The sequence below is a fragment of the Dendropsophus ebraccatus genome, chromosome 8 (genome assembly GCF_027789765.1).
Source record: "Dendropsophus ebraccatus isolate aDenEbr1 chromosome 8, aDenEbr1.pat, whole genome shotgun sequence".
NCBI lineage: Eukaryota > Metazoa > Chordata > Amphibia > Anura > Hylidae > Dendropsophus > Dendropsophus ebraccatus.
The window spans coordinates 94193622-94221105 of NC_091461.1; the positions used below are offsets into that span (position 1 = coordinate 94193622).

At 42.4% G+C, this 27484-nt stretch overlaps 1 protein-coding gene across 1 annotated transcript; it reads left to right on the forward strand.

Moving 5' to 3' along the window:
• Positions 1–1953: 1953 nt before the first annotated feature.
• LOC138798740 (uncharacterized) lies at positions 1954–24163 on the forward strand. The gene is made up of 7 exons (XM_069979312.1): positions 1954–2000; positions 8509–9001; positions 12033–12140; positions 14005–14061; positions 15308–15427; positions 16547–16669; positions 23937–24163. The coding sequence occupies exons 2-6, from the start codon at positions 8522–8524 to the stop codon at positions 16667–16669; spliced, it is 888 nt and encodes a 295-aa protein (XP_069835413.1). The 5' UTR covers positions 1954–2000; positions 8509–8521; the 3' UTR covers positions 23937–24163.
• Positions 24164–27484: the final 3321 nt, after the last annotated feature.

Genomic DNA, 27484 nt, shown 5'->3' on the forward strand with positions numbered 1-27484 from the left:
CCCCAAAAATTTAAATATGCAAAACAAGAGTCCGTGGAGCCTCAGTTACGAGTCTTAAAACACGGGATAGCCAGATATCTCTAGCCTGTTGCCAACAGGGTGCCTCCATGATGGGGAGAGCACCACACCACCCTGATAAATAACCCCTTAAGTCCCACTCGGTTGCAAGTATTGGAACATAGACAGGGAATTTTTTGCGCCATGATGTGTTCTTTCTATCGGTACCTTGGATGCGCATATGTGACTTTTTGATTGCTTTTTATTACAATTTGTTTGGATTTGATGCGACCAAAAAATCCGCAAATTTGCACTTTGGGATTTGTTTGCTCTTACACCGTTAACCGTGTGAGATCAGGAATGTGATAAATTATTAGTTTGGGCGATACCAAACATGTTTATTTTTTTTTATTTTTTTTTATTTATAACATGGGAAAAGGTGGGTGGATTCAAACATATTAGGGGAGGGGGATTTTTACTAATGAGAACACTTTTTTTTTCTTTTACACATTAACTAGAAGCCCCCCTGTGGTTACGGTTATTCCCCCTGGGGGACTTCTAGTATATGCACATTGATCTCTCATTGAGATCTATGCTGTATAGTTATACTGCATAGATCAATGAGATAGGCACTCGATTGCTTTTGGCTGCTGCAGCCGAAAGCTTTCGAGTGCCGAGCTGGGATCGGCGCCATTGCGGCGCAGACCCCGTCCGGCAGCAGACACAGAGATCGCTCCTCCGGGACAACGTCCCGGGGGGTGATCTCCGCCACTATACCACCACCGATCGGGCTGCCTAAGTAATCAGATGCAGCTGTCAACTTTGACAGCTGCATCTTATTACTTTATTAGCGAGCACGGCGATCGGACCGTGCCCGCTAATAGCCGCGGCCCCGGCTACATGCAGCACCCGGGACCGTGGCGGTTCGGAGCGGGGTCGGCGTGCGCCCCCCCTCTGAACTCTCCGAGGCGGCCACAGGGCGTAAATATACGCCCTGTGTCAGTAAGGGGTTAAAGGGGTTGTTCAGCAAAAATCTTTTTCTTTCTAATCAACTGGTGTCAGAAAGTTATATAGATTTGTAAATTACTTCCATTAAAAAAATCTCACGTCTTCCCATACTTATCAGCTGCTGTATGTCCTGCAGGAAATGTTGTTTTATTTTCAGTCTGACACAGTGCTCTCTGCTGACATCTCTGGCTGAGACAGGAACTGTCCAGAGCAGAAGAGGTTTTCTATGGGGAGTCATAGAAAACCGAGACAGAGTTCCTGTCTCGGCCAGAGAAGTCAGCAGAGAGCACTGTGTCAGCCTGAAAATAAAACATTTCCTGCAGGACATACAGAAGCTGATAAGTATGGGAAGACTTGAGATTTTTTAATAGAAGTAAATTACAAATCTATATAACTTTTTGATATCAGTTGATTTGAAACAAAAATATTTTCGCTGGGCAACCCCTTTAAGTATATAGAGGTATATAGGTATATTGGATAAACTGCAACAGAGCAAAAAAAAAAGTGCCAGAGAGAAGAGAAAAACTTTACAAAGCAGGTATGACATTTCATCAAATTCTATTGCCTTACAGCTAACTTCTGGCTTTTTTTTTTTTTTTTTTACTAAAATAGGCACAATAACTTTTTTTTGCTGGGTGCACTGCGACCCCTATTGCTATGTCACTGGATGTACAGTATATAGTTAGTGGTTTGGATTTTCCTAATACTGTTGCTGAGACTTGTTTTGTCTAGCTGGTTGAGGCTGGTTTGGATAGAAAGCCTGTATTTTAGAGTGATATTACTGGCATAGCCCAGGAGGTGGCGATCCTGTCAGCTAATTCTCCATGAACGCTATTACAGTCGATAAATTGTTAACTTAATCAAGAAGTTGATGCAACATTTTTAATTATTGATTTTTTTTATCTCAGTCAGTAGAGCAGATAATAAAACTTTACTAAGCTGAAAAGAGCAGATATCATAGAGCGAGGTTTACACTACAGAAAGGACCTTGTTATGTGAGTATGCTCTGTTATAGTTCATTCTACTATAATATACTGTATATAGAGAGATGTGCATAATGTAATTTGTCACCTAGATTTGTACCTAGTATGGTATGTTTATAACATGTTCAGATCTGTAAAATTGTAAAATAATAAGAGTTTTTAGATTGTAAGCTCTGGCGAATAGGGTCCTCTATGCCCATGTACCAGTCTGCCATTCACCTTCATGTAATGTTTAGTATCTTGTTATGTTCCTATAGCTCCTATAGCGTTCTGAAATCAAGGGCGCTTTATAAATAAATAATAATAATAATCATCCCATAATAATCCAACAATCAATCAATCAACAATCAATCAATCCCATGTAACAATAAGAGCAGTCTACAAAGCTAACAAATGGCGAGTTGTTTGCAGGCGGCATCAGAGTTTTCTCTAACTATAGATGCACTTTATTCCTTCTTTCTATTATATTTGTTATGGCACAATAAATTGTGTGACCCAGATATTTTTATTAAATTCTAAGACGGCCAGCTTAACCAATTCTACTGAGTGCCTCACTTATCAACTCTCAGTATCACTGCTTTTTGCCATCCTTAAAGGGATTGTCCAGCGAAAATCGGTTTCTTTCAGATCAACTTATATCAGAAAGTTACACAGATTTGTAAATTACTTCTATTAAAAAATCTCAAGTCTTCCCATACTTATCAGCTGCTGTATGTCATGCAGGAAATGTTTTATTTTCAGTCTGACATAGTGCTCTCTGCTTACATCTTTGGCCGAGACAGAAACTGTCCAGAGCAGGAGAGGTTTTCTATGGGGATTCATAGAAAACCAAGACGGAGTTTCTGTCTCGGCCAGTGGTGGCAGCAGAGAGCACTGTGTCAGACTGAAAATAAAACATTTCCTGCAGGACATACAGCAGATAATAAGTATGGGAAGACTTGAGGTTTTTTAATAGAATCTGCTTAATTTTCTGACACCAATTGATTGTAAAGAAAAAGCTTTTTGCTGGAAAACCACTTTAAGATCCCCATAGCCCTTATTACACGGTATAGGGTGTATAGGGGCTTTCCTGACCGATAACTGACAGAGGATATTGGGGTCAATGGTCAGGTGTGATGTAAAACCACTTCCCCACCCCTTTGTTCTGGGGTGGGGGGTGTTTCTGATGGGAGGCCATTAGTTATTAAAGGTGCATGGGGACCTTTAGTGTGACATGAGAAAAAATACCAAAAAATACATTGACTGCGCTTCATGTGATACCAAAATGATACCAAAATGATGGTTGTGGACTAGACCTCTTAAAACTAATTTATGTGCTCAAAAAAAAGAAAAAAAACTATTGGGGAAGAAGAGTCAGTATGAATGGTGCACTGATTGGCTATGTTCACACAATGTCAAAAAAAGAGAAAAGGCTGCCGCTTTGCTATTTAAAATAACCTCTGTTATTGCGGCGATTTAACTGACTGCAATGCAATGCATTGAAGTCAATGGAAAGACGGACGTCCAATGCACACAATGTATTGAATAACGAGCGTTATCACCGCGGCCGTCAAAATAATGATCATAACAATAATTTTTGGACGTCTATTGCAAACAGCAGACGTTTTTTATTAGTTGTTCACACACAGTTTTTCATTGAGTATGGAATCTCATTGAAGTGATACGGAAGGTATCCGTAGCGGATACGGTACGTGTGAACTAGAGATGAGCGAACTTCTCAAAAGTAAGGTCCGACCGAATTTAGGATTTTTTCGGAAAGTTCGGTCTGAAATTTCAGATTTCTTTGGATTTCATAGTTTAAAGCATCTATATGATACGGGGGTAGTGTATTTGGTTGAATTCAGGGCTCTACATGTCAGTAACATCATTATCTTTTCAATATCTCAAAGTAGTTTTTTTTTTACAGGGTCTATGCAGGAAATTTACCATTACAGGGTTTATGCAGGAAAAAGGTCACAAATGCAGTGAAGGAGCAGCAGTAGTCATTGGAGGCCAGTGGAGGTCCAGCAATAGTCATTTGAGGCCAGTACAGGAGCAGCAGTAGTCACTGAACACCAGTGAAGGACCAGCAGTGGTATCGTAGGGATCAGCAGCAGGATCAGCTCAGCCATGAGCAGTGATACTGTGGGGATGAGCAGTGGTTTTATGGGGATAAGCAGGGCTAGCGTGGGGATCAGCAGTGGTATCGTGGGGATCAGCAGTGGTATTTGTGTCTTAGGAAACCACGTATTCCATATACACTACTTTAGCAGGCCTGTCACTTGCGCACTTCTGTGCCTAGATAGCTGCAGATTTTGTATTTTTATTCTACAAACATGCACTAGATATATATTTTTGTCTCAGGAAACCACGTATGTCATATACAGTATTTTAGGCATGTTACTTTAAGCCTTTTGTAGCTGTAAAGCTGTTTTTTTTTACTATTATGCAGGCATGCACTAGAGGTATATTTGACACTAAGGTTGAGAAAAAAATTTTCTGGTTTCTATTTTCTTTCTGGCGTTTTTGTTCTGTGCACCCTTTGCTCTCCTATGCCTAATCTGTCTATCTATCTATCTATGTTTCGCCCTCTCTATTTTTCTCTCTTAATCACTATATGTTTCTCCGCTCTGCTTTCCTAATATTCTTTTTGTCTTTGCGTTTGTTGAATATCTTCTGAGAACAGCAGCACGAGCAATTGCCAGCTTTTTGTCACTGATGAGCTGTGTGGACTTGTTACACTCTCCTTTCTATCTCTCTCAGCACACTGCCTCATACGGTCATGTGAGCGCTCCTCTTAAAACTATCCCTGTTGATTGGATGTGTTCCGGACATCATGGGAAAGCGCTTTTCCCGCCCGGAACACTTCTTGGTTTCTAAAATGGCAGCTGCCATTTTAGAAAGCAAGAAAAAAAAAGGGAAGTGGACTTCAATATATCTGAATCCGATCGTACTCTGACTTTTTGGAAAATGCGACCCGGATCCCATACCGGGCGAAACAATTCGCTCATCTCTAGTGTGAACCCACCCTTAAGGCTGGGTTCACACTACGTATATTTCAGTCAGTATTGTGGTCCTCATATTGCAACCAAAACCAGGAGAGGATTAAAAACACAGAAAGGCTCTGTTCACACAATGTTGAAATTGAGTGGATGGCCGCCATTTAATGGCAAATATTTGCTGTTATTTTAAAACAACGGCTGTTGTAATGAAATAATGGCCGTTATTTACTGTTATGTGGCGGCCATCCACTCAATTTTACCATTGTGTGAACAGATCCTTTCTGTGTTTTTAATCCACTCCTGGTTTTGGTTGCAATATGAGGACCACAATACAGACTGAAATATATGTAGTGTGAACCCAGCCTAATGGTATTTTTCAAGTTAAGATGCTACAATCACAGAAAAAGTTCCTTGTATCGTCTTTATTAGAGAGGAAAGAATGCTATAATGATCAAATGCTTGCTACTGAAGTTGGGTATTTTCTAATGCTCGAGTGCTCGATTCGAGCATCAAACCCCATTAAAGTCAATAGGAGACTCAAGCATTTTTTCAGGGGCCTCCTATTCGGCTGAGGGGAAGGGTGTCTGATGTACCTGAAAAAACTCAGAAAGTGATGGAAACACCACAGAAATGGAATTAGACCAGCAGGGGGAGCATGCATGATGCATTAAACACTAATCCCAAAAATCATTTTTTTTGTATTGGATAGTAGTGCATATACTACTTTCAGCAGGGCCAGCCTTAGCTATGTGCGACCAGTGTGCCATCAGGATGGATAAGTAATTAATCTACTTAACCATTAGAGATGAGCGAACCGGGTTCGGGTTCGAGTCCATCCAAGTCCGAACCCGAATGTTTGACATTTGATTAGCTGGGGCTGCTGAACTTGGATAAAGCTCTAAGATTGTCTGGAAAACATGGATACAGTCAATGACTATATCCATGTTTTCCACATAGCCTTAGGGCTTTATCCAACTTCAGCAGCCACCGCTAATCAAATGCCGAAAGTTCGGACTTGGATGGACTCGAGCATGCTTGAGGTTCACTTATCTTTATTAACCATCCATGCTGCCCCCTACAGGGCCGACATCTGTGCACCCGGCTGCTGCACCCAGCACTATTACTATGAGCACTCGCATTTTATGGAAAAATTAAAGGAGAAGTCTGGCCAAAACTATTTTTTAATATGTTATTACTTATGGAAAGTTAGACAAATTTCTAATGTACATTAATTATGGGAAATGCACATATAGGGCTATTTCCCTTAATTTAGTAGATCAGGAAGACTTCAGATTCTCTGAAATACTGTGACGTCACGAACCGGGGGTGTAATTCCAATGGAGTGTCCAGCAGGGGGCGCACTATATATAGAAGTCAATGAGTACCTGCGTTCCAATTTACCATAGCTGACAATGTAAAGTGCGGCCAAAGCAGAGTGTATACATTCCAGACGGAATTTCATTGAAATCAATGCAATTCATTTTTTCCTTTAATAACAGCCGGTGTTGAAATCTGCATTTGAAATCAGTTAATTTAAAAGTTTTTTTTTGTTGCTGGAGTACCCCTTTAATATATGCAACTTAATGCCAGAGGACTATGCAAATGATTACTGTGATATGAATAAATAGCTTAATTATCTAGAAAATCACATCTTTGCCCTTTGCACTTTTTATGATTCATTTTATTATCATTCCCCATTTTCCACATGTCGAAATGTTGTAACTGAGGAAAATCCAGTGAGAGTGAATCAGGTCAATGGAATGCTTAGTGTATAAACCATTCTACTTCTACAGGAACTGTGGGAAATTCAAGGCTGACAAAAAGCAGACACCCTGCAGGAATAGTGCACGTGAGTCAATCAGTTGAACATGCACCACCCCTCAGACATTGCATTAGGTATTAAAGGGAAACTATCAGCAGGTTTGTGCATATGAACAAGCTAATCTCTCCCTATAGCCTTCTATCTCCTCTTTCCAGCACCGGTCTTCTTAGCTTTGTATGTCCCGCAGTTTTAGTGATTTTTTATCTATAAAAAATACTATAAATTAGCTCTTTAGGTTCACTGTGGTCTTTTGTCCCCCCCCCCCTCCCCATGCACGGTTTGCCTGCCCACCTCCCCCATTCATGCCTACTATGCATATTCAAGTCAGCATAAGCAGGCTGGTCTTTTTCAGTCATGCGCAGTAACAACACTTGTACGGAGATAGGCTACTGTTCCTGCGCATGCGCCAAAATTAGCGGCATATCGAATATGCATAGGAAGGCAGGAATGGAGGAGGCGCGCAAGCAGACTGAACAGTGCACTGGGGGGGGGGGGGGCAAGGAACGCCACCGATGCACCTAACCATCTAATATTTCTTTTGGATAAAATTTCACAAAAATAGAGGAGCATACAAAGATAACAAGACTAGAGGAGATAAGCGATTACAGGGAGATATATGCAGGTTTGTATGCATGAAGCTGCTGATAGTTCACCTTTAAGGTCCATTTTGCAGATTTTATGCTGTGTTCCATTATTTAGTCGCGTCATCAAATATGTGTGAACACAGTATTTCCTGTGAGTGTTTCCGGGTTCGGGTTCGAGTCGATCCGAACCCGAACGTTCGGCATTTGGTTAGCGGTGACTGCTGAAGCTGGATAAAGCCCTAAGGCTATGTGGAAAACATGGATCTAGTCATTGGCTGTATCCATGTTTTCCAGACAACCTTAGAGCTTTATCCAAGTTCAGCAGCCCCAGCTAATCAAATACCGAACGTTCGGGTTCGGATGGACTCGAATCCGAACTCGGTTTGCTCATCTCTAGTAGCTATAAATCTAGATGGTGACATGTAGAAATAAGGTTAAATGATTTGTCATAAGGAGAAAGTTCAGAGATTACATATTCATGTCACAAATAAAAACCTTAGTCATACACTCATATCATTTGACGATTGATTTCATTTACTGGAAGGACAATGGGCACTTGTTGAGGAAAACAAATGAGCAAGAGTCCACAAATTGGAAGATGATAACATTATATCTAACTGAAATTGAGCTTTGTTTCTCAGAATTACAGTCTGACAGTAGAAAGAATTTTGATGCAGTGATTTATTTAGTAAGGAATAGATAAATACAGTATATACATGGACATCTTAAAGGGATATTCCAGATACTGAAAAAATAGTATCTAGAACATCCCCTGTGAGGGTGATTTCACATAATTGTGGACATAACCAAAAATAACAGATTTATGAAGTTGTGATACAAATCAGACGTTGTTTTTCTTTTCCAGACACATAGCAACCGGTCTCAATCTATTATGAGACATGGAAGCTGAGCTGTAATCTGTTGCTATTTATCTGTGTCCAGTCTTTGTCTCTTACAGATGAATAAATGTCGACTATTGTAAGATAACATTTGTAAAACAAACTCCTGACCACACGGAGCGCTGTTCAGAAAATAGGTTCCTGATCAACCAACCACAAATAGTAACATATGATTCTGATAAATATCTGGTTATAATTTATAACTGATGGTGAATTTTCCTTCTTTTCCCATAGTGATTTCTTGGTAATGTCCTCCCCACCATTAAACAAGGTTAACAGTCACATGGATGAGATTACATGCCACAATCCTCCATCATATCATGAAATTTCTGCTTCACCCATATGGACTATTTCTCTAGCCCAATCTGATAATCCAGAATTTGATGACCAGTCCTTGCCGCCTGCTTATCATACCCTTACCAATGTGCCCCTGCCACCCCTAAACGTTCCTCTACCAGCTCCACAGTTTAATAGTCCACCCACCACTGAACCATTGTATACGGAGATACCAAGACATAACTATACAAACCCTTCACCTCCTCAACCTGCTATCTACAGTCAACAATGGAATACAGAAACACCAGCACCTGGCTACAACAACAGATCAACAACCCCAAGCAGCGCTTATGATGATAGTTTCCAGGATTTAAGGAACCCAACGACTCAAAGGACAACTTTATCTGTCATTGAGCAGAAATTTCGGAAAAGAAAAATAAACATTTTTGGGGTGAGTAAAGAATCAATTTCACAAATTCCTAAAGGTCAAAGAGAATAAAGAAGTAATCCATAGTAATTTAAATGATAAAATTCTGGCTGCAGCCATCACTAGGGGCAAAAAAACAGCACAGTAACAGAGTTACAGCACATTTACTAGGTGTGTCAGACACTTTTACACTTCACCCTATAAAGGGGTGTGGCTTCAGCTAAAAGGACATGTTTTTTTTGGGGGTGCATTTATTTTTGCTATTCCTGCAGTGTCATCTGTTTCATTCCATTAGCCACCACTTTAATATTTAGATTTTGAACTGTATTCTTTTCATTTCAAATCTGCTATCAATCCCATGATGCATCAGCCCAGCAAGGGAGGCTGAACTGTCTTCAAATCCATTATACCTGAGACAGGAGCTGTATATTCATCAATGATTACTCTAATGGATGTTTCTTCTCCCATAAAGAGCTTATGTAGAACAGTTCTCACAGAAGGATCATGTAGTAAGTTCTGCTATCTGATATAATGATCCCAGCGAGAGCAAAGAAGCCCATGTAATTTTTAGGGGGTCACCATGTAATCCCATGACCCATTTGAATGATAAGATTCCATGAATTTACAGATAGAAAGGAATAACTAATTGAGGTAATACCAGTAGAAAACATAAACAGACACACACACACACACACACAACACACACACACACACACACATATATATATATATATATATAAATTTGATTGGCTGCATAACAAATACTAAATAGAAAAAATATAAAATCTGTAAGTGCTTCTTTAATGAGAACCTGTGTTGTATACTTACCCTCTTCTGCCGGTGATGCTCTGGATGCTGGTACTGTCGCAGAGAAATCGCCACTGCTTCTCTTTGCGCTCATTATGCTAATGAACAGAGATGAGTCTGACATCTGTAGAAAATCCCTGCACACTGATTTCCTAGGGACATTGGACTCATCTCTGCTCATTAGCATAATGAGCACAAAGATCAGCGGTGGCGATGTCTGTGTGACGGGCATCACTGGTAGGAGAGGGTAAGTATACAACACTTTATCTAGGGGCAGGGTGGGTTTTGCAGCAGTCCCGTGGCTGACAGGTTCTCTTTAAGAATGAAGGGACTACACTCTCAGCATCTTCATATTTTCCTGCATAGAGTAGCATCCCCCCTCAGCCAGCAGCTATGCAGGGGAAGTGCAGCACAACTCCATTCAAGTGAATGGAGCCATCTGTCTCTTTCTCCTTAGCTCTGTGTAAGGGCCCTATTACACGGAACGATACTCGGCCGAATTGGCCCTATCAATGTCATCGGCCGCTCTGGAGCTGCAGCGTGCGGGACCCGGTGAGAAGCAGACTGCAAGAGGAGCCCTGCAGCATGGATAGGTAATGTATGGAGTTTAAGCAAGAGCTGCAAGGACATTGGTAACAATGTCCATGCAGCCCCTGTTAAGCGATTATCGTGCCGTGTAATAGGCCCAGTAAATGAGCACCGATCGAGCAGATTGGCGCTCTTTTACAGTTATTATCGGGCCCCCATCGGCCCGTGTAATAGTACCCTAAGAGTGCGTTTACACAGAGAGATTTATCTGACAGATTTCTGAAGCCAAAGCCAGGAGTGGATTTGAAAAGTGGAGAAACCTCACTCTTTCCTTTATGACCTGTTCTCTGTTTATAGTCTGTTCCTGCCTTTGGCTTCAAAAATCTGTCGGATAAATCTCTGTGTAGATGTACCCTTAAGGACACTAATTATAGAGGGGAAACTAATGAAGAGGTGAATCCCTCTATGATGAAAAAAATTATCACATATCCCATCACTTCAAAAGATAGAATGCCTCTTTAAGAAAATAGTGCCCTTATTACCATGACCCTTCTTTATGACCACTTTTGACAGACTTTTTTCCATGATGTCAGTAAGCCAAAAATATCCTGCTAAATGGGTAAATTATAAATAACATGCATTGCGTTTATGAGGCAGAATTCTAAATTGAAAACAGCTGGTTTCTCATTCTGCTCTCATTTCCCTCACTAACATAACTTGTAGTTAAAGATGAGTGAATATACAGTAATATTGAAGCAAATTGATTCGCTAGCTCGGCTGCCTCTTAACTAGGAAAACATTAAAGAATATACTTACCTGTCCAGGCTTCCCATGGTGTCCTGCTGCCTATTCCCCACTTTACCTGATCACAGCAGCTGCTGCTGAAGCTTCTGCAGTGATAGACCAGTGTTGCAGCCAGTGATTGGCTAAGCGGCCCTTCACTGCAGTGACGTGTCCGCAGCAGTGAGCCAGAAAAAGCCAGGAGGAACCTGAAAAGGTAAGTATAACTTTATTATTTTCTATTTATGCAGCAAGGGCTGCACAGATATTGTTAACAACGTCTGTAAAGCCCTTGCTGCATGATCATCAAGCTGAGTAATAAGCTCTGTAACTCGAGTCGATCCGAACCCAAATGTTCTGCATTTTATTAGCGGTGACTGCTGAACTTGGATAAAGCCCTAAGGCTATGTGGAAAACATGGATATAGTCATTGGCTGCATCCACGTTTTCCAGACAACCTTAGAGCTTTATCTAAGTTCTGCAGCCACTGCTAATCAAATGCCGATCGTTCGGGTTCGGATCGACTCGACCCCGAACCCGGTTCGCTCATCTCTACTGCGAAGTTCTTTTGAATCCTGGACATCCCCTTTAAGAGTAGGAGCTAATGAAAGCCTATGTGGCCTTTCTCACAAGCATCTGTTCTACAGTTCTACCATTAGTTGGAAGCAGAGTAGCCAAACACATTGCACAGTGTTTTCACCATCTAAAATCTAAATAATTTGGTGGAGATTGACTCTGTTCTAGGAAACTACACAAAGAGACGAGAAGGAAACTATAAGGGAATTGTCTGAAATAACAATAGATAAGTAGCGTTACTATATGGATAAGAAAGACAGTCGATAAAAGAACAACTTTGACTTTTTAACACATTACATTGATATAAGCAACAGTCCCCAGCTCTGATGTGTAACTAATAGTTATTATCCATTTTATTCTTTAGAGTGTAATGATTCTTGCAGCACTTGGGCAGCTTGTAGTGAGTTTGTCATTGCAATATGATGCCTCAAAATCATTGCAATATGGTATTCCATATTGGACATCGTCAGTTGTAAGTATTCTATGTATACATGTCAAATATATATGTGGAGTGGATTATCATATACATATACCCTAAATGAGGTGTGTACTTACCCAGCAGTGAGGCTAAGGTATAGATAGGGAATAGGAGCAAAGGCAACACTGGTAAAGTTATGAAGAAGACTAATGGTCCAGAGAAGTGGGCCCAAGGGATCGGGTGCAGCATGGGAGACATTGTACTTAGTATATGATAAGTTAGGGTTAGGGCTAGAGATGAGTGAACCGGGTTTGAGTCGATCCGAACCCGAACGTTCGGCATTTGATTAGCGGGGGCTGCTGAACTTGGATAAAGCTCTAAGGTTGTCTGGAAAACATGGATACAGCCAATGACTATATCCATGTTTTCCACTTAGCCTTAGGGCTTTATCCAAGTTCAGCAGCCACCGCTAATCCAATGCCGAACGTTCAGGTTCAGATCGACTCGAGCATGCTCCAGGTTCGCTCATCTCTAGTTAGGGCCAGTTTACACGGAGTAAAACTGGGGAATTTTGTGGATGGGCTCGCGAGCCCTCCCATAGGCTGCCTGTATGACACACGAGGCTGGTGGGATTCAGCTGCGGAAAGTTTTGCCGTAGAATTCCCCCAGTTTTACTCCGTGTGAACTGGCCCTAAGTAAACAGCAATAAGAGCAGAGGTATGACAGTGCAGCATTTTTACAAAATAATATTTTTTATAAAATAGCAGGTAATGTTGATTTTAGGCCCTTCATTACCCTAGAGGATCAGAGTTCTTACTATTAAAGGGGCTATCCAGGATAAACTAAAATGAAGTTACTTTCTTCCAAAACCAGCACCACACCTGTCCTCAGGTTGTATGTGGTATTACAACCCGGCTCTATTCACTTCAATGGAACTGGGCTGCAGTACCAAACACAAACTTGGAAACAGAGAGGTGCTGTTTCTAGAAGAAATCCTTTTTTTTTTGCATTTTTTGATAACCCTTTTAACTACATGGCTAGTCTACAGAGCAAAATAACACTCACTTTAGCCCATAAACCAGCAGAGAATAAAAATTTTGTCGGTGGGCCACTCTGATTTACCTTTGTTTAGCGTGCAATATGTATCTGCACCCTATATGAAACATTTGCTACTAGGATACTATGTGGCACTGCTTATCTTACTGCTGTGTGGAGATTCAATATGAAACACTACTTATCAGCTGCTGTATGCCCTGCAGGAAGTGGTGTATTCTTTTCAGAAGCCACCACTTCCTGCAGGACATACCGCAATGACAAGTACTGAAAGACTTGGGATTTTAAACAAAAGTGAATTACAAATCTATATAATTTTCTGACACCAGTTGTTTTGAAAGGAAAAGGTTACATACAGGTCTAACTACCATGTAAACTAACTACAATAGCTTAGAGGGAACACCATACACCATGATTCTTTCAACCATAATAATCTCTAATTCATATCCCTATAAATTTCCAAAAGCATTAGGCTATGTTCACACAACATACTATTTTTTTTAAAAAATGGCCATTATTTTTAGTGCCAAACAAAAACCATTGTTCAATGTGTTGTGTGAAAACAATGGCCGTTGTTACACTGACTTCAATGCATGTCATTACATGCAAACATGGAAAACAGCAGCTGTTTTTTTTTTAAATTGTATGTTTTGTGAACATAGCCTTACCCAGTAGATATAATGATAATGGCCAATAAAATAATAACTTTTCACTCGATTCAGAGTATGACTATTGGTAAGACACCCATTTTAAAAAATGCCCATATCCCTCATCTAGTGTTGAATGACTTGTGATATGTTGTATATAATACTATACTAAATGTTGAATACAGACATAATGCTATTTTTTCTTTTATTTCTCCCAGTATATAGTTACAGGTTTCTTGTTGATTGCTGTCAAGAGGAATCCTACCGTACGTCTGGTAAGATCACAAATCTTTTTTTTTTTTTTTTAATTCGTCAAGTCATCATTGACTGTATTTAGAATTTAGTAAGATACAATGACTAAGGCAATCCTAAAATCAATTCCAGTCAAAACATACAAAAGAAGAGCATCATCATGGAGCTGGAACTCTCTTGCGGCCTTTAACCCTTTCAAGACCATGAGTCATTGATTCCTTAATGCCCAGGTCATTTTTGACTTCATAATGATGCCATAAGCTGAAGTCTCTAGCTCTGCCCCTTCTCTTCTATCCACTGCCGTTGTTAGACCATGGGTCATTGATTCCCCGTCGGCCTACGGAAGCCTGAGGCATTAAATGTCCATGGCTACCGTCGGGGCTCTGCGATCACATTACAGAACCCTGATGGTTACCAGACAGAGAATTCTCTGTCTGAAACCCTATAGATGCTGTAAACAGTTGTGGCAAGTCCCCGGCTATCACTGACAGTCAGGACCTGCCGCAGATGTACAGGCGCAGCCTCTGTGCCTGTGTCATCCTGCATAGTAAATTAACGTTGCTGCAGCGCTCTAGCATAGGCTGCAGGGATGTTAATTTACTGTGCAGTGGCGGGAGGGGGTTAAGGAAAGATTAAAGTGGCTGTCTGGCCAGGAACATTTCTTTTTATCTGTGGCCTGGGCTGCAGAAAATGTGCAAAAGTGTTTACCCAGCTTGACATTGTTTTAAGCAAGATTTTTTGTTATCTGCTGTTACAAACTGTTGGCACCGTTTTCTACACTATACTTCTGATACTTCATGTCTGGTCTCGGGTTGGCCTTTCTACTGGGGCCGGTATTTTGTCTAGAAACCAATTCTATTCCAGCAGTGCGGTGAGGCAGAGTGTCAATGAGGCAGGACCTAGAGCATCCGTGCCCTCGGCCTGCAGTGTCTCTCTCCCCAGAGAGGTGGAGAGAGAAATGAGCTTGGCTCTGCTGTGTCTTACAGTGAGGTTACACATGTCTCAAGGTGCAATCCAAGCATGTGTGACCTCAATGAGAGACTCTGTAGGGGAGTAAAACCATACTTATGGCTCCAAGTTCCCGACCACCCGACTTGCATCTCAGCCTAGCCCTCTCATAGCTGAGAGCGGTGGTTGAGCATTTGCAAAAAATATTTTTTAAATTTTTTTTTGCATTCCTATCACCTATTGTTTAGGTAATGGGAATATCCCTTTAATACAGTATTGTAACTTTTTAAATTTTCATCCATTATTTTTTTGTTCATCTAGGTGTGGAGTTCAGTTGTCTCCAATATTATAACATTGATTTTCTGCTGCACTGCCATGGCATGTTTTTTTCTTGACATTCAGAAATCTAGTGAGCCTTGCATTCATGATTATTGCCCATATGTAAGTAAAAGTCAACTCTCTAAAGTTTGATGGGTTGGGAAGTGGAGAGGTTCCATTGTTCCTCAAAATTATATTAAGGCTATGTTCTCACACAATATATTTACTCAACAATGTGTGAACATAGCCTTTATGTGTTTTCCATCCACTCCTGGTTTTGGTTGACAAATCCTGAAGAAAATACTGAGCAAAAATACTGTGTGGGAACATAGCCTCAAAGTGTTTACCGTATTTTTCGCTTTTTAAGACTATTTAGAAAATATCTTGCTAAAAAGTGCCTGCGTCTTATATACAGGAGACAGGGCAGCCCGACACAGTCAGACCACCCTGACACCTTCCCTGATGCTCCGGAAGGCTGCATCAGCTGTGCAGTCCTTTTCTGTCGGTACTGATCAGTGAGATCAGTGCCTGGCAGGAGAGAAATCGGGAGGGGATATACACGGCAACCTGCTGAAGGACCTTCGGAAGCTGAAGGACCTTCGGTGATGTCACAGTCATGTGATTAGTCAAATGACTGTGACATCAGCGAAGGTCCTTCAACTCACATTCCTGCAGGTCCTACACTAAATGGTCACGTATAAGTACAGAGCAGCAGAGGAATGTGTGTTACCCTGTGTGTGTGTGTGTGTGTGTGTTGATATAACATTGTGTATGCTTGTGGATATGTTTGTGTGAGTGTGTGTGATACAGCTGAGCTGAGAGTGTATGGTGTAGCAGAGCTGAGTGTGTAGATGAGCTGAGAGTGTTTGGTGTAGCAGAGCTGAATGTGAAGCTGAGCTGAGAGTGTATGGTGTAGCAGAGCTGAATGTGTAGCTGAGCTGAGAGTGTATGGTGTAGCAGAGCTGAATGTGTAGCTGAGCTGAGAGTGTATGGTGTAGCAGAGCTGAGTGTGTGTTGTGTAGGTACAAGGCACTGTCAATTGAATAAACTTTGACCCCTTCACTGCATTATCCCCTTCATGACCTTAGACCACCAGGGAAGTTTAATTAGCATAAAATATTTTTTTTCTGTTTTCAGTGGTCCAAATCAGGGGTGCGTCTTGTAGACAGGTGCGTCTTATGAAGCGAAAAATACGGTAGTTGCACATATATGGTTGTAACAGGAGTTTCTTTATTTTCCCAGACAGTTGCCTTTATAAATTACTACATACTCATTGCTGTAAATACACCAGTACTCATGATTTCCATTCTTGCTGGATTGACTGGAATCTGTGCTCTCACTTCTCAGTCAAAAGAAGATTCCTAGGTAAGATTGTGCTCGTGGATTACTATATGAACCTATAGAGTGCCATGGTGTCATCATAATATTAGTCTTTATGTCCCCCACATTGATTGCACCAAGGGCAACATCTACCAATGGCTCAAGCTAATGCTAAGATGCAGATAGAGCAACATTCTTGATTTTGTTTTAAAGTGTCCCTGTCGTTATAACTTTCAAAATCGAAATCAACAGTAGATGTGATATAAAACAAGTTTGCTATATACATTCATTATGGTTTTTTGTTGCTATCATGCTGTAAAACAAAGCTGAACTTACCAGAAATCCTGGTCCAGTCTCCTGAAAACAGACTAAGCCTCTGTTCACACGGAGCAAAACTGGCGGAATTCTCCGCCGCAGAATCCCGCCAGCCTCCCTGTCATAATGACAGTCTATGGGAGGCTCGCACACCTCCTCTGTGAACAGAGCCTAAACACAGGAATTCTGTCCAGTACAGAGAATCATAGCTCAATGTATCTGTTGAGCACATGACTGCCTTCTCTCTGTGAGCGCTCAGATGGCCTGGGATACGCAGGACTTCCTGTTTTCTGACTGTTTCCTGTTTCTTGAGAAAAAAATAGTCAGAAAACAGGAAGTGCCGTGTTTTCCATGATAAAAAAAAAAATATTTAAATTTTAAACTTTATATCACATCTACTGATGATTTAGAAAGTTATAACGACAGTGACACTTTAAAATCAAGATCTGTCCAGGAGCAGGTTAAGGTGGAAACTGCATAAACTGTTCATGCAACTCTCTGTGTGGAGGAGGAGAGGGGGATATGTTGGTAGAATGCCGCTCATCTAACCTACCAAAACAGAAATAAAAACATACCTCCCAACTTTTGCGCAGAGGAAAGAGGGACAGTCACGGCAATGTGCCACGCCCCCCCCGTAGCCACGCCCCTCATAACCGCATCACCTGTTACCATTACATAAGAAACAAATATCACCATATCTTCACCACATACTGTAGTGACTTATACCCCCCTTATACTATTACTACATAACATCCACTATACACAGAGCAGTACTCTCCCTCAGCAGTGACCATATAGCGGTAGATGAGGCTGTACACCTGCAGACCTTATAGGTGAATATATTGCAGGTATTCGGTGACTCACAGGGGACGTCTTCTCTGCTTCAATTTTATGTTTCTTGCCATCTTTCCCCTCCCCCTGTGCAGCAGTCCCCATAGAGTATAGCCCTCCCCCGTAGCAGCCCCTATATAGTATAGGGCCCATTCCTGTGCAGGAGCCCACCAAAAAGCACATAGTATAGCTCCCTTTGTAGCCCCCACATAATATAACCCCTCCTTTTTAGCCCCCACATGGTATATGGCATGCCCCTATTTTGTATGCCTCTTAGTATCCCTTTAGTATGCCCCTTAGTACCCCCTTAGTACCCTCCTTAGTATGCCCCTTAGTACCCTCCTTAGTATGCCCCTAATACCCCCTTAGTATGCCCTTTAGTACCCCCTTAGTATGCCCCTTAGTATGCCCTTTAGTACCCCCTTAGTATGCCCCTTAGTATGCCCTTTAGTACCCCCTTAGTATGCCCTTTATAACCCCCTTAGTATGCCCTTTAGTACCCCCTTAGTATGCCCTTTAGTACCCCCTTAGTTTGTCCTTTAGTAGCCCCTTAGTATGCAATTTAGTACCCTCTTAGTATGCCCCTTAGTACCCTCTTAGTATGCCCTTTAGTACCCCCTTAGTATGCCTTTAATGTACCCCCTTAGTATGCCCCTTTGTACCCCCTTAGTATGCCCCTTAGTACCACCTTAGTATGCCCCTTAGTACCCCCTTAGTACCACCTTAGTATGCCCCTTAGTACCACCTTAGTATGCCCCTTAGTACCCCCTTAATATGCCCCTTAGTACTTCCTTAGTATGCCCTTTAGTACCCCCTTAATATGCCCCTTATTAACCCCTTAGTATGCCCTTTAGTACCCCTTAGTATGCCCCTTAGTACCCCCTTAGTATGCCCCTTAGTACCTTCTTAGTATGCCTCTTAGTACTCAATCTCATGGAGCTTCTGGTGCAGGCTTCCATAGTTACCAACAGTATGACCCGGTAAGCCCCGTCCCCATCGCCGTAAGCCCCGCCCCCGGCGCCCACCACGGGGCTAACTAACCAGCAGAGTACACAGGGCCAGAGGAGGAGAGACGCCATGGACAACTAGAAATATGGTAAGAGACTGACCCATTATACCATTATACCTCCCGTTTGCACAGAGGAAAGAAGGACAGTCACGGCAAAGTGCCCCCCCATAGCCATGCCCCTCATAACCGCATCACCTGTTACCATTACATAAGAAACAAATATCACCATATCTTCACCACATAGTGACTTATACCCCCCTTATACTATTACTACATAACATCCACTATACACAGAGCAGTACTCTCCCTCAACAGTGACCATATAGCGGTAGATGAGGCTGTACACCTGCAGACCTTATAGGTGATTGTATTGCAGGTATTCGGTGACTCACAGGGGACGTCTTCTCTGCTTCAATTTTACCCCCTGTGCAGCAGTCCCCATAGAGTATAGCCCTCCCCCGTAGCAGCCCCTATATAGTATAGGGCCCATTCCTGTGCAGGAGCCCACCAAAAAGCACATAGTATAGCTCCCTTTGTAGCCCCCACATAATATAACCCCTCCTTTTTAGCCCCCACATGGTATATAGCATGCCCCTATGTTGTATGCCTCTTAGTATCCCTTTAGTATGCCCCTTAGTACGCCCTTAGTATGCCCCTTAGTACCCTCCTTAGTATGCCCCTTAGTACCCTCCTTAGTATGCCCCTTAATACCCTCTTAGTATGCCCTTTAGTACCCCCTTAGTATGCCCCTTAGTATGCCCTTTAATACCCTCTTAGTATGCCCCTTAGTATGCCCTTTAGAACCCCCTTAGTATGCCCTTTAGTACCCCCTTAGTATGCCCTTTAGTACCCCCTTAGTATGCCCTTTAGTACCCCCTTAGTATGCCCCTTAGTTTTCCCTTTAGTACCCCCTTAGTTTGCCCCTTAGTACCCTCTTAGTATGACCCTTAGTACCCCCTTAGTATGCCCTTTAGTACCCCTTTAGTATGCCCTTTAGTACCCCCTTAGTATGCCCTTTAGTACCCCCTTAGTATGCCCCTTAGTACTCCCTTAGTATGCCCCTTAGTACCACCTTAGTATGCCCCTTAGTACCACCTTAGTATGCCCCTTAGTATGCCCTTTAGTACCCCTTAGTATGCCCCTTAGTACCCCCTTAGTATGCCCCTTAGTACCTTCTTAGTATGTTACTTAGTACTCAATCTCATGGAGGTTCTGGTGCAGGCTTCCATAGTTACCAACAGTATGACCGGGTAAGCCCCGCTCCCCATCGCGGTAAGCCCCGCCCCGGTGCCCACCACGGGGCTAACTAACCAGCAGAGTACACAGGGCCAGAGGAGGAGAGACGCCATGGACAACTAGAAATATGGTAAGAGACTGACCCATTATACTTACCATATTTCTAGTTGTCCATGGCGTCTCTCCTCCTGTGGCCCTGTGTACTCTGCTGGTTAGTAAGCCCTGCGGTGGGTGCCGGGGGCGGGGCTTACTGCGATGGGGGTGGGGCTTACCGGGTCATACTGTTGGCAACTATGGGCTTCCTATTCCAGCTCCATGGCGCCTGCACTCTTCTCACATCATCTGTGCCAAGCAGGAGAGGAGTGCGGGCACCGCGGGGCTGGAAGAGGAAGCCTGCGCGAGAAGCCTGTGCATCACCTCCTCGGCCTCCTCAGCGTCGGGAGCGGTGTCGGGGGGGGCATACACCCGGCCAGTAGATGTCGCTGTGAGCGCTCATTAGGAGTACTCACAGTGTAAGGGCCACAGTCTGCACCCGGCAGCTGCCGGTGCGAACGCCGGGGCCGGGGTGGGGGACAGCGGGACACATGGGGGCCGTCCCGAGACAGCGGGACATCACCCCAAAACCAAAAACGCTGGATCCGGGACGGTTGGGAGGTATGATAAAAAGAAATCAAAAAGTGCTCCAAAAATAGTATGCGGTAAAGATACATTACGTTACAAGATAAGTTATGTTACAAAAGGTACACATACAGTTGCAGTGAATGGGGGAAAAAAAGGGTACATTGGGACATGCTATGTTTATATGTACTCCTAAAAGGTTATTCTGACATAAAGGGGAACTCCACATAAGGAAAACTTGTTTTCTATTAAAAGCACATTAAAAGTTATATAGATGTGTATTACCGTATCTGTTCGGTTCTGCCACACTGGTAGCTGTTTGAAATCTAGGAAGTGAAGAAAAATGGCCTCTGTGCCAAATCACATTGTCTCCCGCTCCCTCTGCTATCCCACCTTAGGAGACAAATATTTCATGCCTCTGTCTCACATTGTGTGTATTTGCTGAGGACAGGCTGATGATGCAGACGGGGCAGGGCGTGATGTCACAGGCGGCTTGGCTGGATCCCCCAATCCCCTGAGTGATTCACCATCTCTATACGGCCAAAAGCAGGTGCTGCACTGATTTCACTGATTGTGCAGAAGTCTGCAGTGAAATTAGGGCTGTGTTCACACATGTTGGAGTGTCATTGCAGTACTGCAGCGTATTCACAAAAATGATGCAATAACACAAGTAAATGATGCAAAACGGCAGAGAGGATCAGAGCTGGCACTGCCTATCCCACCTGGAGAAAAAACGAGGCATAAACAGTATATCCCATGTAAGATAATATGGGATAAAGTCCTTATTGTAAGGCTCAACTTCAAAGATAAAAGATGCTTGATCATAATATGTGCGTGGAGATTAAAAGAAAAAAAAACAAAATTCAAAACGTTCTTTACTTTGTTCCAATATCAGCGTTACAGGTAGAGACTACAGCATGCTGTGTGGTGTTACAGGTAGAGACTACCGCATGCTGTGTGGTGTTACAGGTAGAGAATACAGCGTGTTGTGTGGTGTTACAGGTAGAGAATACAGCGTGCTGTGTGGTGTTACAGGTAGAGAATACAGCGTGCTGTGTGGTGTTACAGGTAGAGAATACAGCGTTCTCTGTGGTGTTACAAGTAGAGAATACAGTGTGCTGTGTGGTGTTACAGGTAGAGAATACAGTGTGGTGTTACAGGTAGAGAATACAGTGTGCTGTGTGGTGTTACAAGGAGAAAATGCAGTGTGGTGTTACAGTTAGAGAATACAGTGTGCTGTGTGGTGTTACAGGTAGAGAATACAGCGTGCTGTGTGTTGTTACAGGTAGAGAATACAGTGTGCTGTGTGGTGTTACAGGTAGAGAATACAGCGTGCTGTGTGGTGTTACAGATAGAGAATACAGCGTGCTGTGTGGTGTTACAGGTAGAGAATACAGTGTGCTGTGTGGTGTTACAGGTAGAGAATACAGTGTGCTGTGTGGTGTTACAGGTAGAGAATACAGTGTGCTGTGTGGTGTTACAGGTAGAGAATACAGTGTGCTGTTACAGGTAGAGAATACAGTATGCTGTGTGGTGTTACAGGTAGAGAATACAGTGTGCTGTGTGGTGTTACAGGTAGAGAATACAGTGTGCTGTGTGGTGTTACAGGTAGAGAATACAGTGTGCTGTGTGGTGTTACAAATAGAGTATACAGTGTGGTGTTACAGGTAGAGAATACAGTGTGCTGTGTGGTGTTACAGGTAGAGAATACAGCGTGCTGTGTGGTGTTACAGGTAGAGAATACAGTGTGCTGTGTGGTGTTACAGGTAGAGAATACAGTGTGCTGTGTGGTGTTACAGGTAGAGAATACAGTGCTGTGTGGTGTTACAGGTAGAGAATACAGCGTGCTGTGTGTTGTTACAGGTAGAGAATACAGTGTGCTGTGTGGTGTTACAGGTAGAGAATACAGTGTGCTGTGTGGTGTTACAGGTAGAGAATACAGTGTGCTGTTACAGGTAGAGAATACAGTATGCTGTGTGGTGTTACAGGTAGAGAAAACAGTGTGCTGTGTGGTGTTACAGGTAGAGAATACAGCGTGCTGTGTGGTGTTACAGGTAGAGAATACAGTGTGCTGTGTGGTGTTACAGGTAGAGAATACAGCGTGCTATGTAGTGTTAGAGGTAGAGAATACAGTGTGCTGTGTGGTGTTACAGGTAGAGAATACAGCGCTGTGTGGTGTTACAGGTAGAGAATACAGCGTGCTGTGTGGTGTTACAGATAGAGAATACAGCGTGCTGTGTGGTGTTACAGGTAGAAAACACAGTGTGCTGTGTGATGTTACAGGTAGAGAATACAGCGTGCTGTGTGGTGTTACAGGTAGAGAATACAGTGTGCTGTGTGGTGTTACAGGTAGAGAATACAGTGTGCTGTGTGGTGTTACAGGTAGAGAATACAGCGTGCTGTGTGGTGTTACAGGTAGAGAATACAGCGTGCTGTGTGGTGTTACAGGTAGAGAATACAGCTTGCTGTGTGGTATTACAGGTAGTAACTGTGCGCTGTGGGGATGGGAACACAATGAAATGATAAAGTACTGCAAATAATTCAGTAACACAATGAAACTGCAATGTGTGAACACAGCCTGTAATGGACAGGGTGGAGGACTGTGATGAATAGCTGAGGAAAAGCATTGCATTCTGGAACCAGTACTGCATTCTGTTAACTGCTAAACCAGGAAGTACAGAAAAACAATACAGAACAAAACAAATGGATTTTTGGTAGCTTCAGAACTGGGATAGATAGGTAAGTAATTTTTTGTAACCTCAACCTGGAGTTCCCCTGACACTGCATCCACCAAACCCCCTCCCCCCCAAACCGCTAGTACCGTCCATTTGATGAGAGCAAATCCTTACCGGTTGTGTCTTTTTAAAGGTGCCTGGTACCTTGGTAAGAGCGAATCAAAGTGGTGTTGCCTAGAGTGTCCCTGCCCCTGGTCTGCGATGCCTCTCCATTCTTCCTCCCCTCCCTTCTCATTATTAGGAACCCCTCTGGGAAGTATTTCTCTTATTAATCACTTGTCTACACAGTGCACATGTACTGTAGCGACACAGGTGCAGTTTAGAGGAGCGATGAACAGAAATCCTGCCTGAGGCCGTTCCTAATTATGAGAAAGGAGGGGAGGAAGAAAGAAGAGGCGTTGCAGACGTGGAGCACAGATACTCTAGGCCACACTACTTTGACTTGTCTGCTACAGATCAAAAGATAGTTTTTTGCGCAATTATTTTTTGTTCTATTATTTGTGGATGTAATTCTTCTCAATTCTGCTGTCATATTATTTAAAATAAACAAATATTCTTTGTTTTACAGCTATTTACCATTGATTACTGTTGTTCCTCCCTCACCTCCATTACCAGCAACTTCATCCACCTCTAAGAGCATATGCCACCCAAGGATCCCATGATGATCAATCATATAACTAAATCCCATAATCCCTCTGTGTCTTTTAACATCTAATCTTAATGTCTGCTATGTGAAATATATTTTAGTTTTCATTGCTGCCATAATAGCTTTTGATATGTATAAGGCCATGTTCACACAACGTATGTTCACACAACGCAATTTACAACAACGGCCGTGATTTATACACAACATGCGTTGTATTGCAATGAATGGCATCGCTAGCAGCCCTGCAAAAAACGGACATGTCATGTATCCACTGAATAGCGGCCACAGTTCACACAATGTAGCATGCGGCTCTTGCCGCACGCTCCATTGTGTGCAGCGAGGATTTTGGATGTGGGTGCACAAGGGTGTGCCCGCATCCGAATTCACCAACAATGAAGATCATCCGGCCAGTACTGCAGTACCAGCCGGAATGATCTTCCGTAACACCGGCCGTTCTGTGGCAATGTGAACATGGCCTAATGTTGTACGATATGTACTTGTTAATATGTCTTCTGTTTTAATATCTGTATAACCCCAGGCAATATTTATGGAATCACCATGCTTATAGGAGGTTTACCTGAAATGATGAGGAAATGATTATGGAATCACCTAAAAATTTCTATTTCTAAAACAAGTACTGAACAAATCTGAAAATGCTAATGGTCTTCAGCTAATATGCTTACAGAGCTGCCCACCTAGGGAGGAGTATTACATGGACACATTTTGCATTTGTAAAACAGACACAAATTCCAAGCCAGCCACACATATAAAAAACCACTGTATATCCCCTGTGTATTTGCTTGTCTGAAACTGGCCTTATAGACCTACCAAGTTATTAGGCTGATTAAAGGGGTTATCCGGCGCTACAAAAACATGGACACTTTTCCCCCTCTCTTGTCTCCAGATTGGGTGAGGTTTCAAACTCAGTTCCATTGAAGTAAATGGAGCTTAATTGCAAACCACACCTGAACTGGAGACAAAAGAGGGGGAAAAGTGCCCATGTTTTTGTAGCGCTGGATAACCCCTTTAACAAAAAGCATGGCTCCAATAAGAGAATTACCATTGAAACAATAGTAAAGACCATAGGAGTAGAATTTTTGAATGTTTTTTTTTAGAATATCTGCAGTTTCCCATTTTGCTGGAACATAAACATACACTGTGACATTGCAGATTATTGCAGAATTAGATTTTCCCACTGAAAGTAAATGGGTATCCAGATATTTTTTTTTAATTTAGCCTCAGGGTCCTTTAACCCCTTGACGACCCTAGATGTACAGTTACGCCCTGGCCGCCTGTTACCAGAAGACCCTGGGCGTAACTGTACGTCCTGGGTGTTTGTCCGGCTATGAAGCGTGCTCCGGAGCTGAGCACGCTTCATAGCAGGAGGGGGCTGGCTGCAGTGAGTAGCTGGGCCCTCACCGTAAATGACAGCCTGCAGCGTTGATCGCGGCGTTTAAGTTTAAGTGACAGGGACAGCCCCTGTCACCCACTGATCAAGACCCACGCAGCGTGACTGCGGGGGTCCTGATCGTTTTAACGGACCGCCAGAGGTCTCTTATGTTCCTCCATGCGGTCCGATCGGCGCTTTGCTGATTGAGTCTTCCACAGGCAGGCTCAATCAGCAGAGCGCCTACAACACTGATCAATGCTATGCCTATGGCATAGCATTGTACAGTGTATGCAATCTATTGATTGCAGGTAAAAGTCCCCCAGGGGAGACTTAAAATGTGTAAAAAAAAAAAAAGTTAAAATGTTTTTTAAAAATACCCCAAAGCCCCTCCCCCAATAAAAGTTAAATTAACCCCCTAATCCCATTATATAAATAAAACATCTAAAAATAGATAAACATATTATATACCGTAGCGTGCATAATTGTCCGATCTATTCAAAGATTACAATCGTCATTGCGATCGGCGTAAACGAAAAGAGGGAAAAAAGTGCCAGGATTGCCGATTTTTTTGTTACATTATATATATAAAAAAATTATAAAAAGTGATCAAAAGGTTCGAGCTACACAAATATGATATTAATAAAAATTTGAGATCATGGCGCAAAAAAATTACATCCCATACAGCCCTGTAGGTGAAAAACTAAATAAGTTATAAGCGTCACAATAGGAAAATGTTATTAATAATTAATTGCAAAAAAAAAGGATTTCATAAAAAAAAATATATAACATGAGAATCTGTGTAAATCAGCATATGGTTGTGTTCAGACTGACCCATAAAATAATGGTATCATATCGCTTTTACCATATAGTGCATTACGTAGACACAGGAACCCCCCAAAAGTTACCATATTGCTTTTTTACGATTTCACTAATTTATATCTTCATAAATAATAATTTGGGGGTTCCATCATACATGTTATGGTAGAATGAAAGACGCCATTACACAGTACAACTATTCCTGTGACAAATAAGCCATTACATGGCCCTGTAGATAGAAAAAAATGAAAGTGCTAGAGCTCTTAGAAGGGGAGGAGGAAAAAACGAGAACGCAAAAGTGAAAATTTGTGTGGTCCACTGGGTCATTTTGGGCTTGGTCCTCAAAGGGTTGAGGAAGAAACAAAACATATACTGTACTTGTTCTTGTCCCCCTGTGGCGTCCACTGTCATGTGCTGCACATCGTTGTATCAGAAATGGCACAAGGACCTGTCTGCTCCTCCAATCAGTGGCCTCAGCAGTGTCACACCTCAGCCACTTAGCAAGTCCTTGTGCCTACACTGAAGAAAATACATACAGCACAGGGAAAGACACTATTAAAGCATTGTTAAGGGAGCAAAGGAGGTAAGTATATATTTTTTTCTATTTCACAAGCCCCTGAGCCTGAAACTTTATGAAAACCTATTTAAAGGGGCAAAGTAGCCATAAAAATCTACAGTGTGTCTGATACTAAAATTGACATGGTTCACATTGAAATCCAAACAGCAGGTCAATTTCAATCAGATTTTCTTCTTTGACAACATAGGGATGCTTTACTGCTGCCGTGGATTTTCTGTATGGAAATTCTGACATGGAAAATCCACAGAACTCTGTGATCCAACTCTGTGTATCTTCTGCATATCTGTATAACACACATCACAAATGAGAATCTTTACAATATATATTTATTAATAAACAACATCTATATGAATCCATGTCATGTGTTGCCTTTTTACATACTAATACCATCATTCAAGGTCTCCTTAAAGCGACTCTGTACCCACAATCTGACCCCCAAAACCACTTGTACCTTCGGATAGCTGCTTTTAATCCAAGATCTGTCCTGCAGTCCGTTTGGCAGGTGATGCCGTTATTGTCATAAAAATTTACTTTAAAAATTGCAGCCCAGTGCCCTACAGGCGTATCTGTGCCCTAACTTTGCACCACATGCTCCGTCCCTCCTCCCCGCCCTCTTCATCATTAGGAATGCTCCAGGCAGATTGCTTCCTATTCCCCACCTGTGTTACCACAGCACATGGGCTGGAT

Coding starts and splice junctions, on each gene's coding strand:
- LOC138798740 (XM_069979312.1), top strand. CDS start 8,522: ATGTCCTCCCCACCATTAAACAAGGTTAACAGTCACATGGATGAGATT. Junction 14,062..15,307: donor GGAATCCTACCGTACGTCTG/GTAAGATCACAA, acceptor TTGTTCATCTAG/GTGTGGAGTTCAGTTGTCTC. Junction 15,428..16,546: donor TTCATGATTATTGCCCATAT/GTAAGTAAAAGT, acceptor TTATTTTCCCAG/ACAGTTGCCTTTATAAATTA.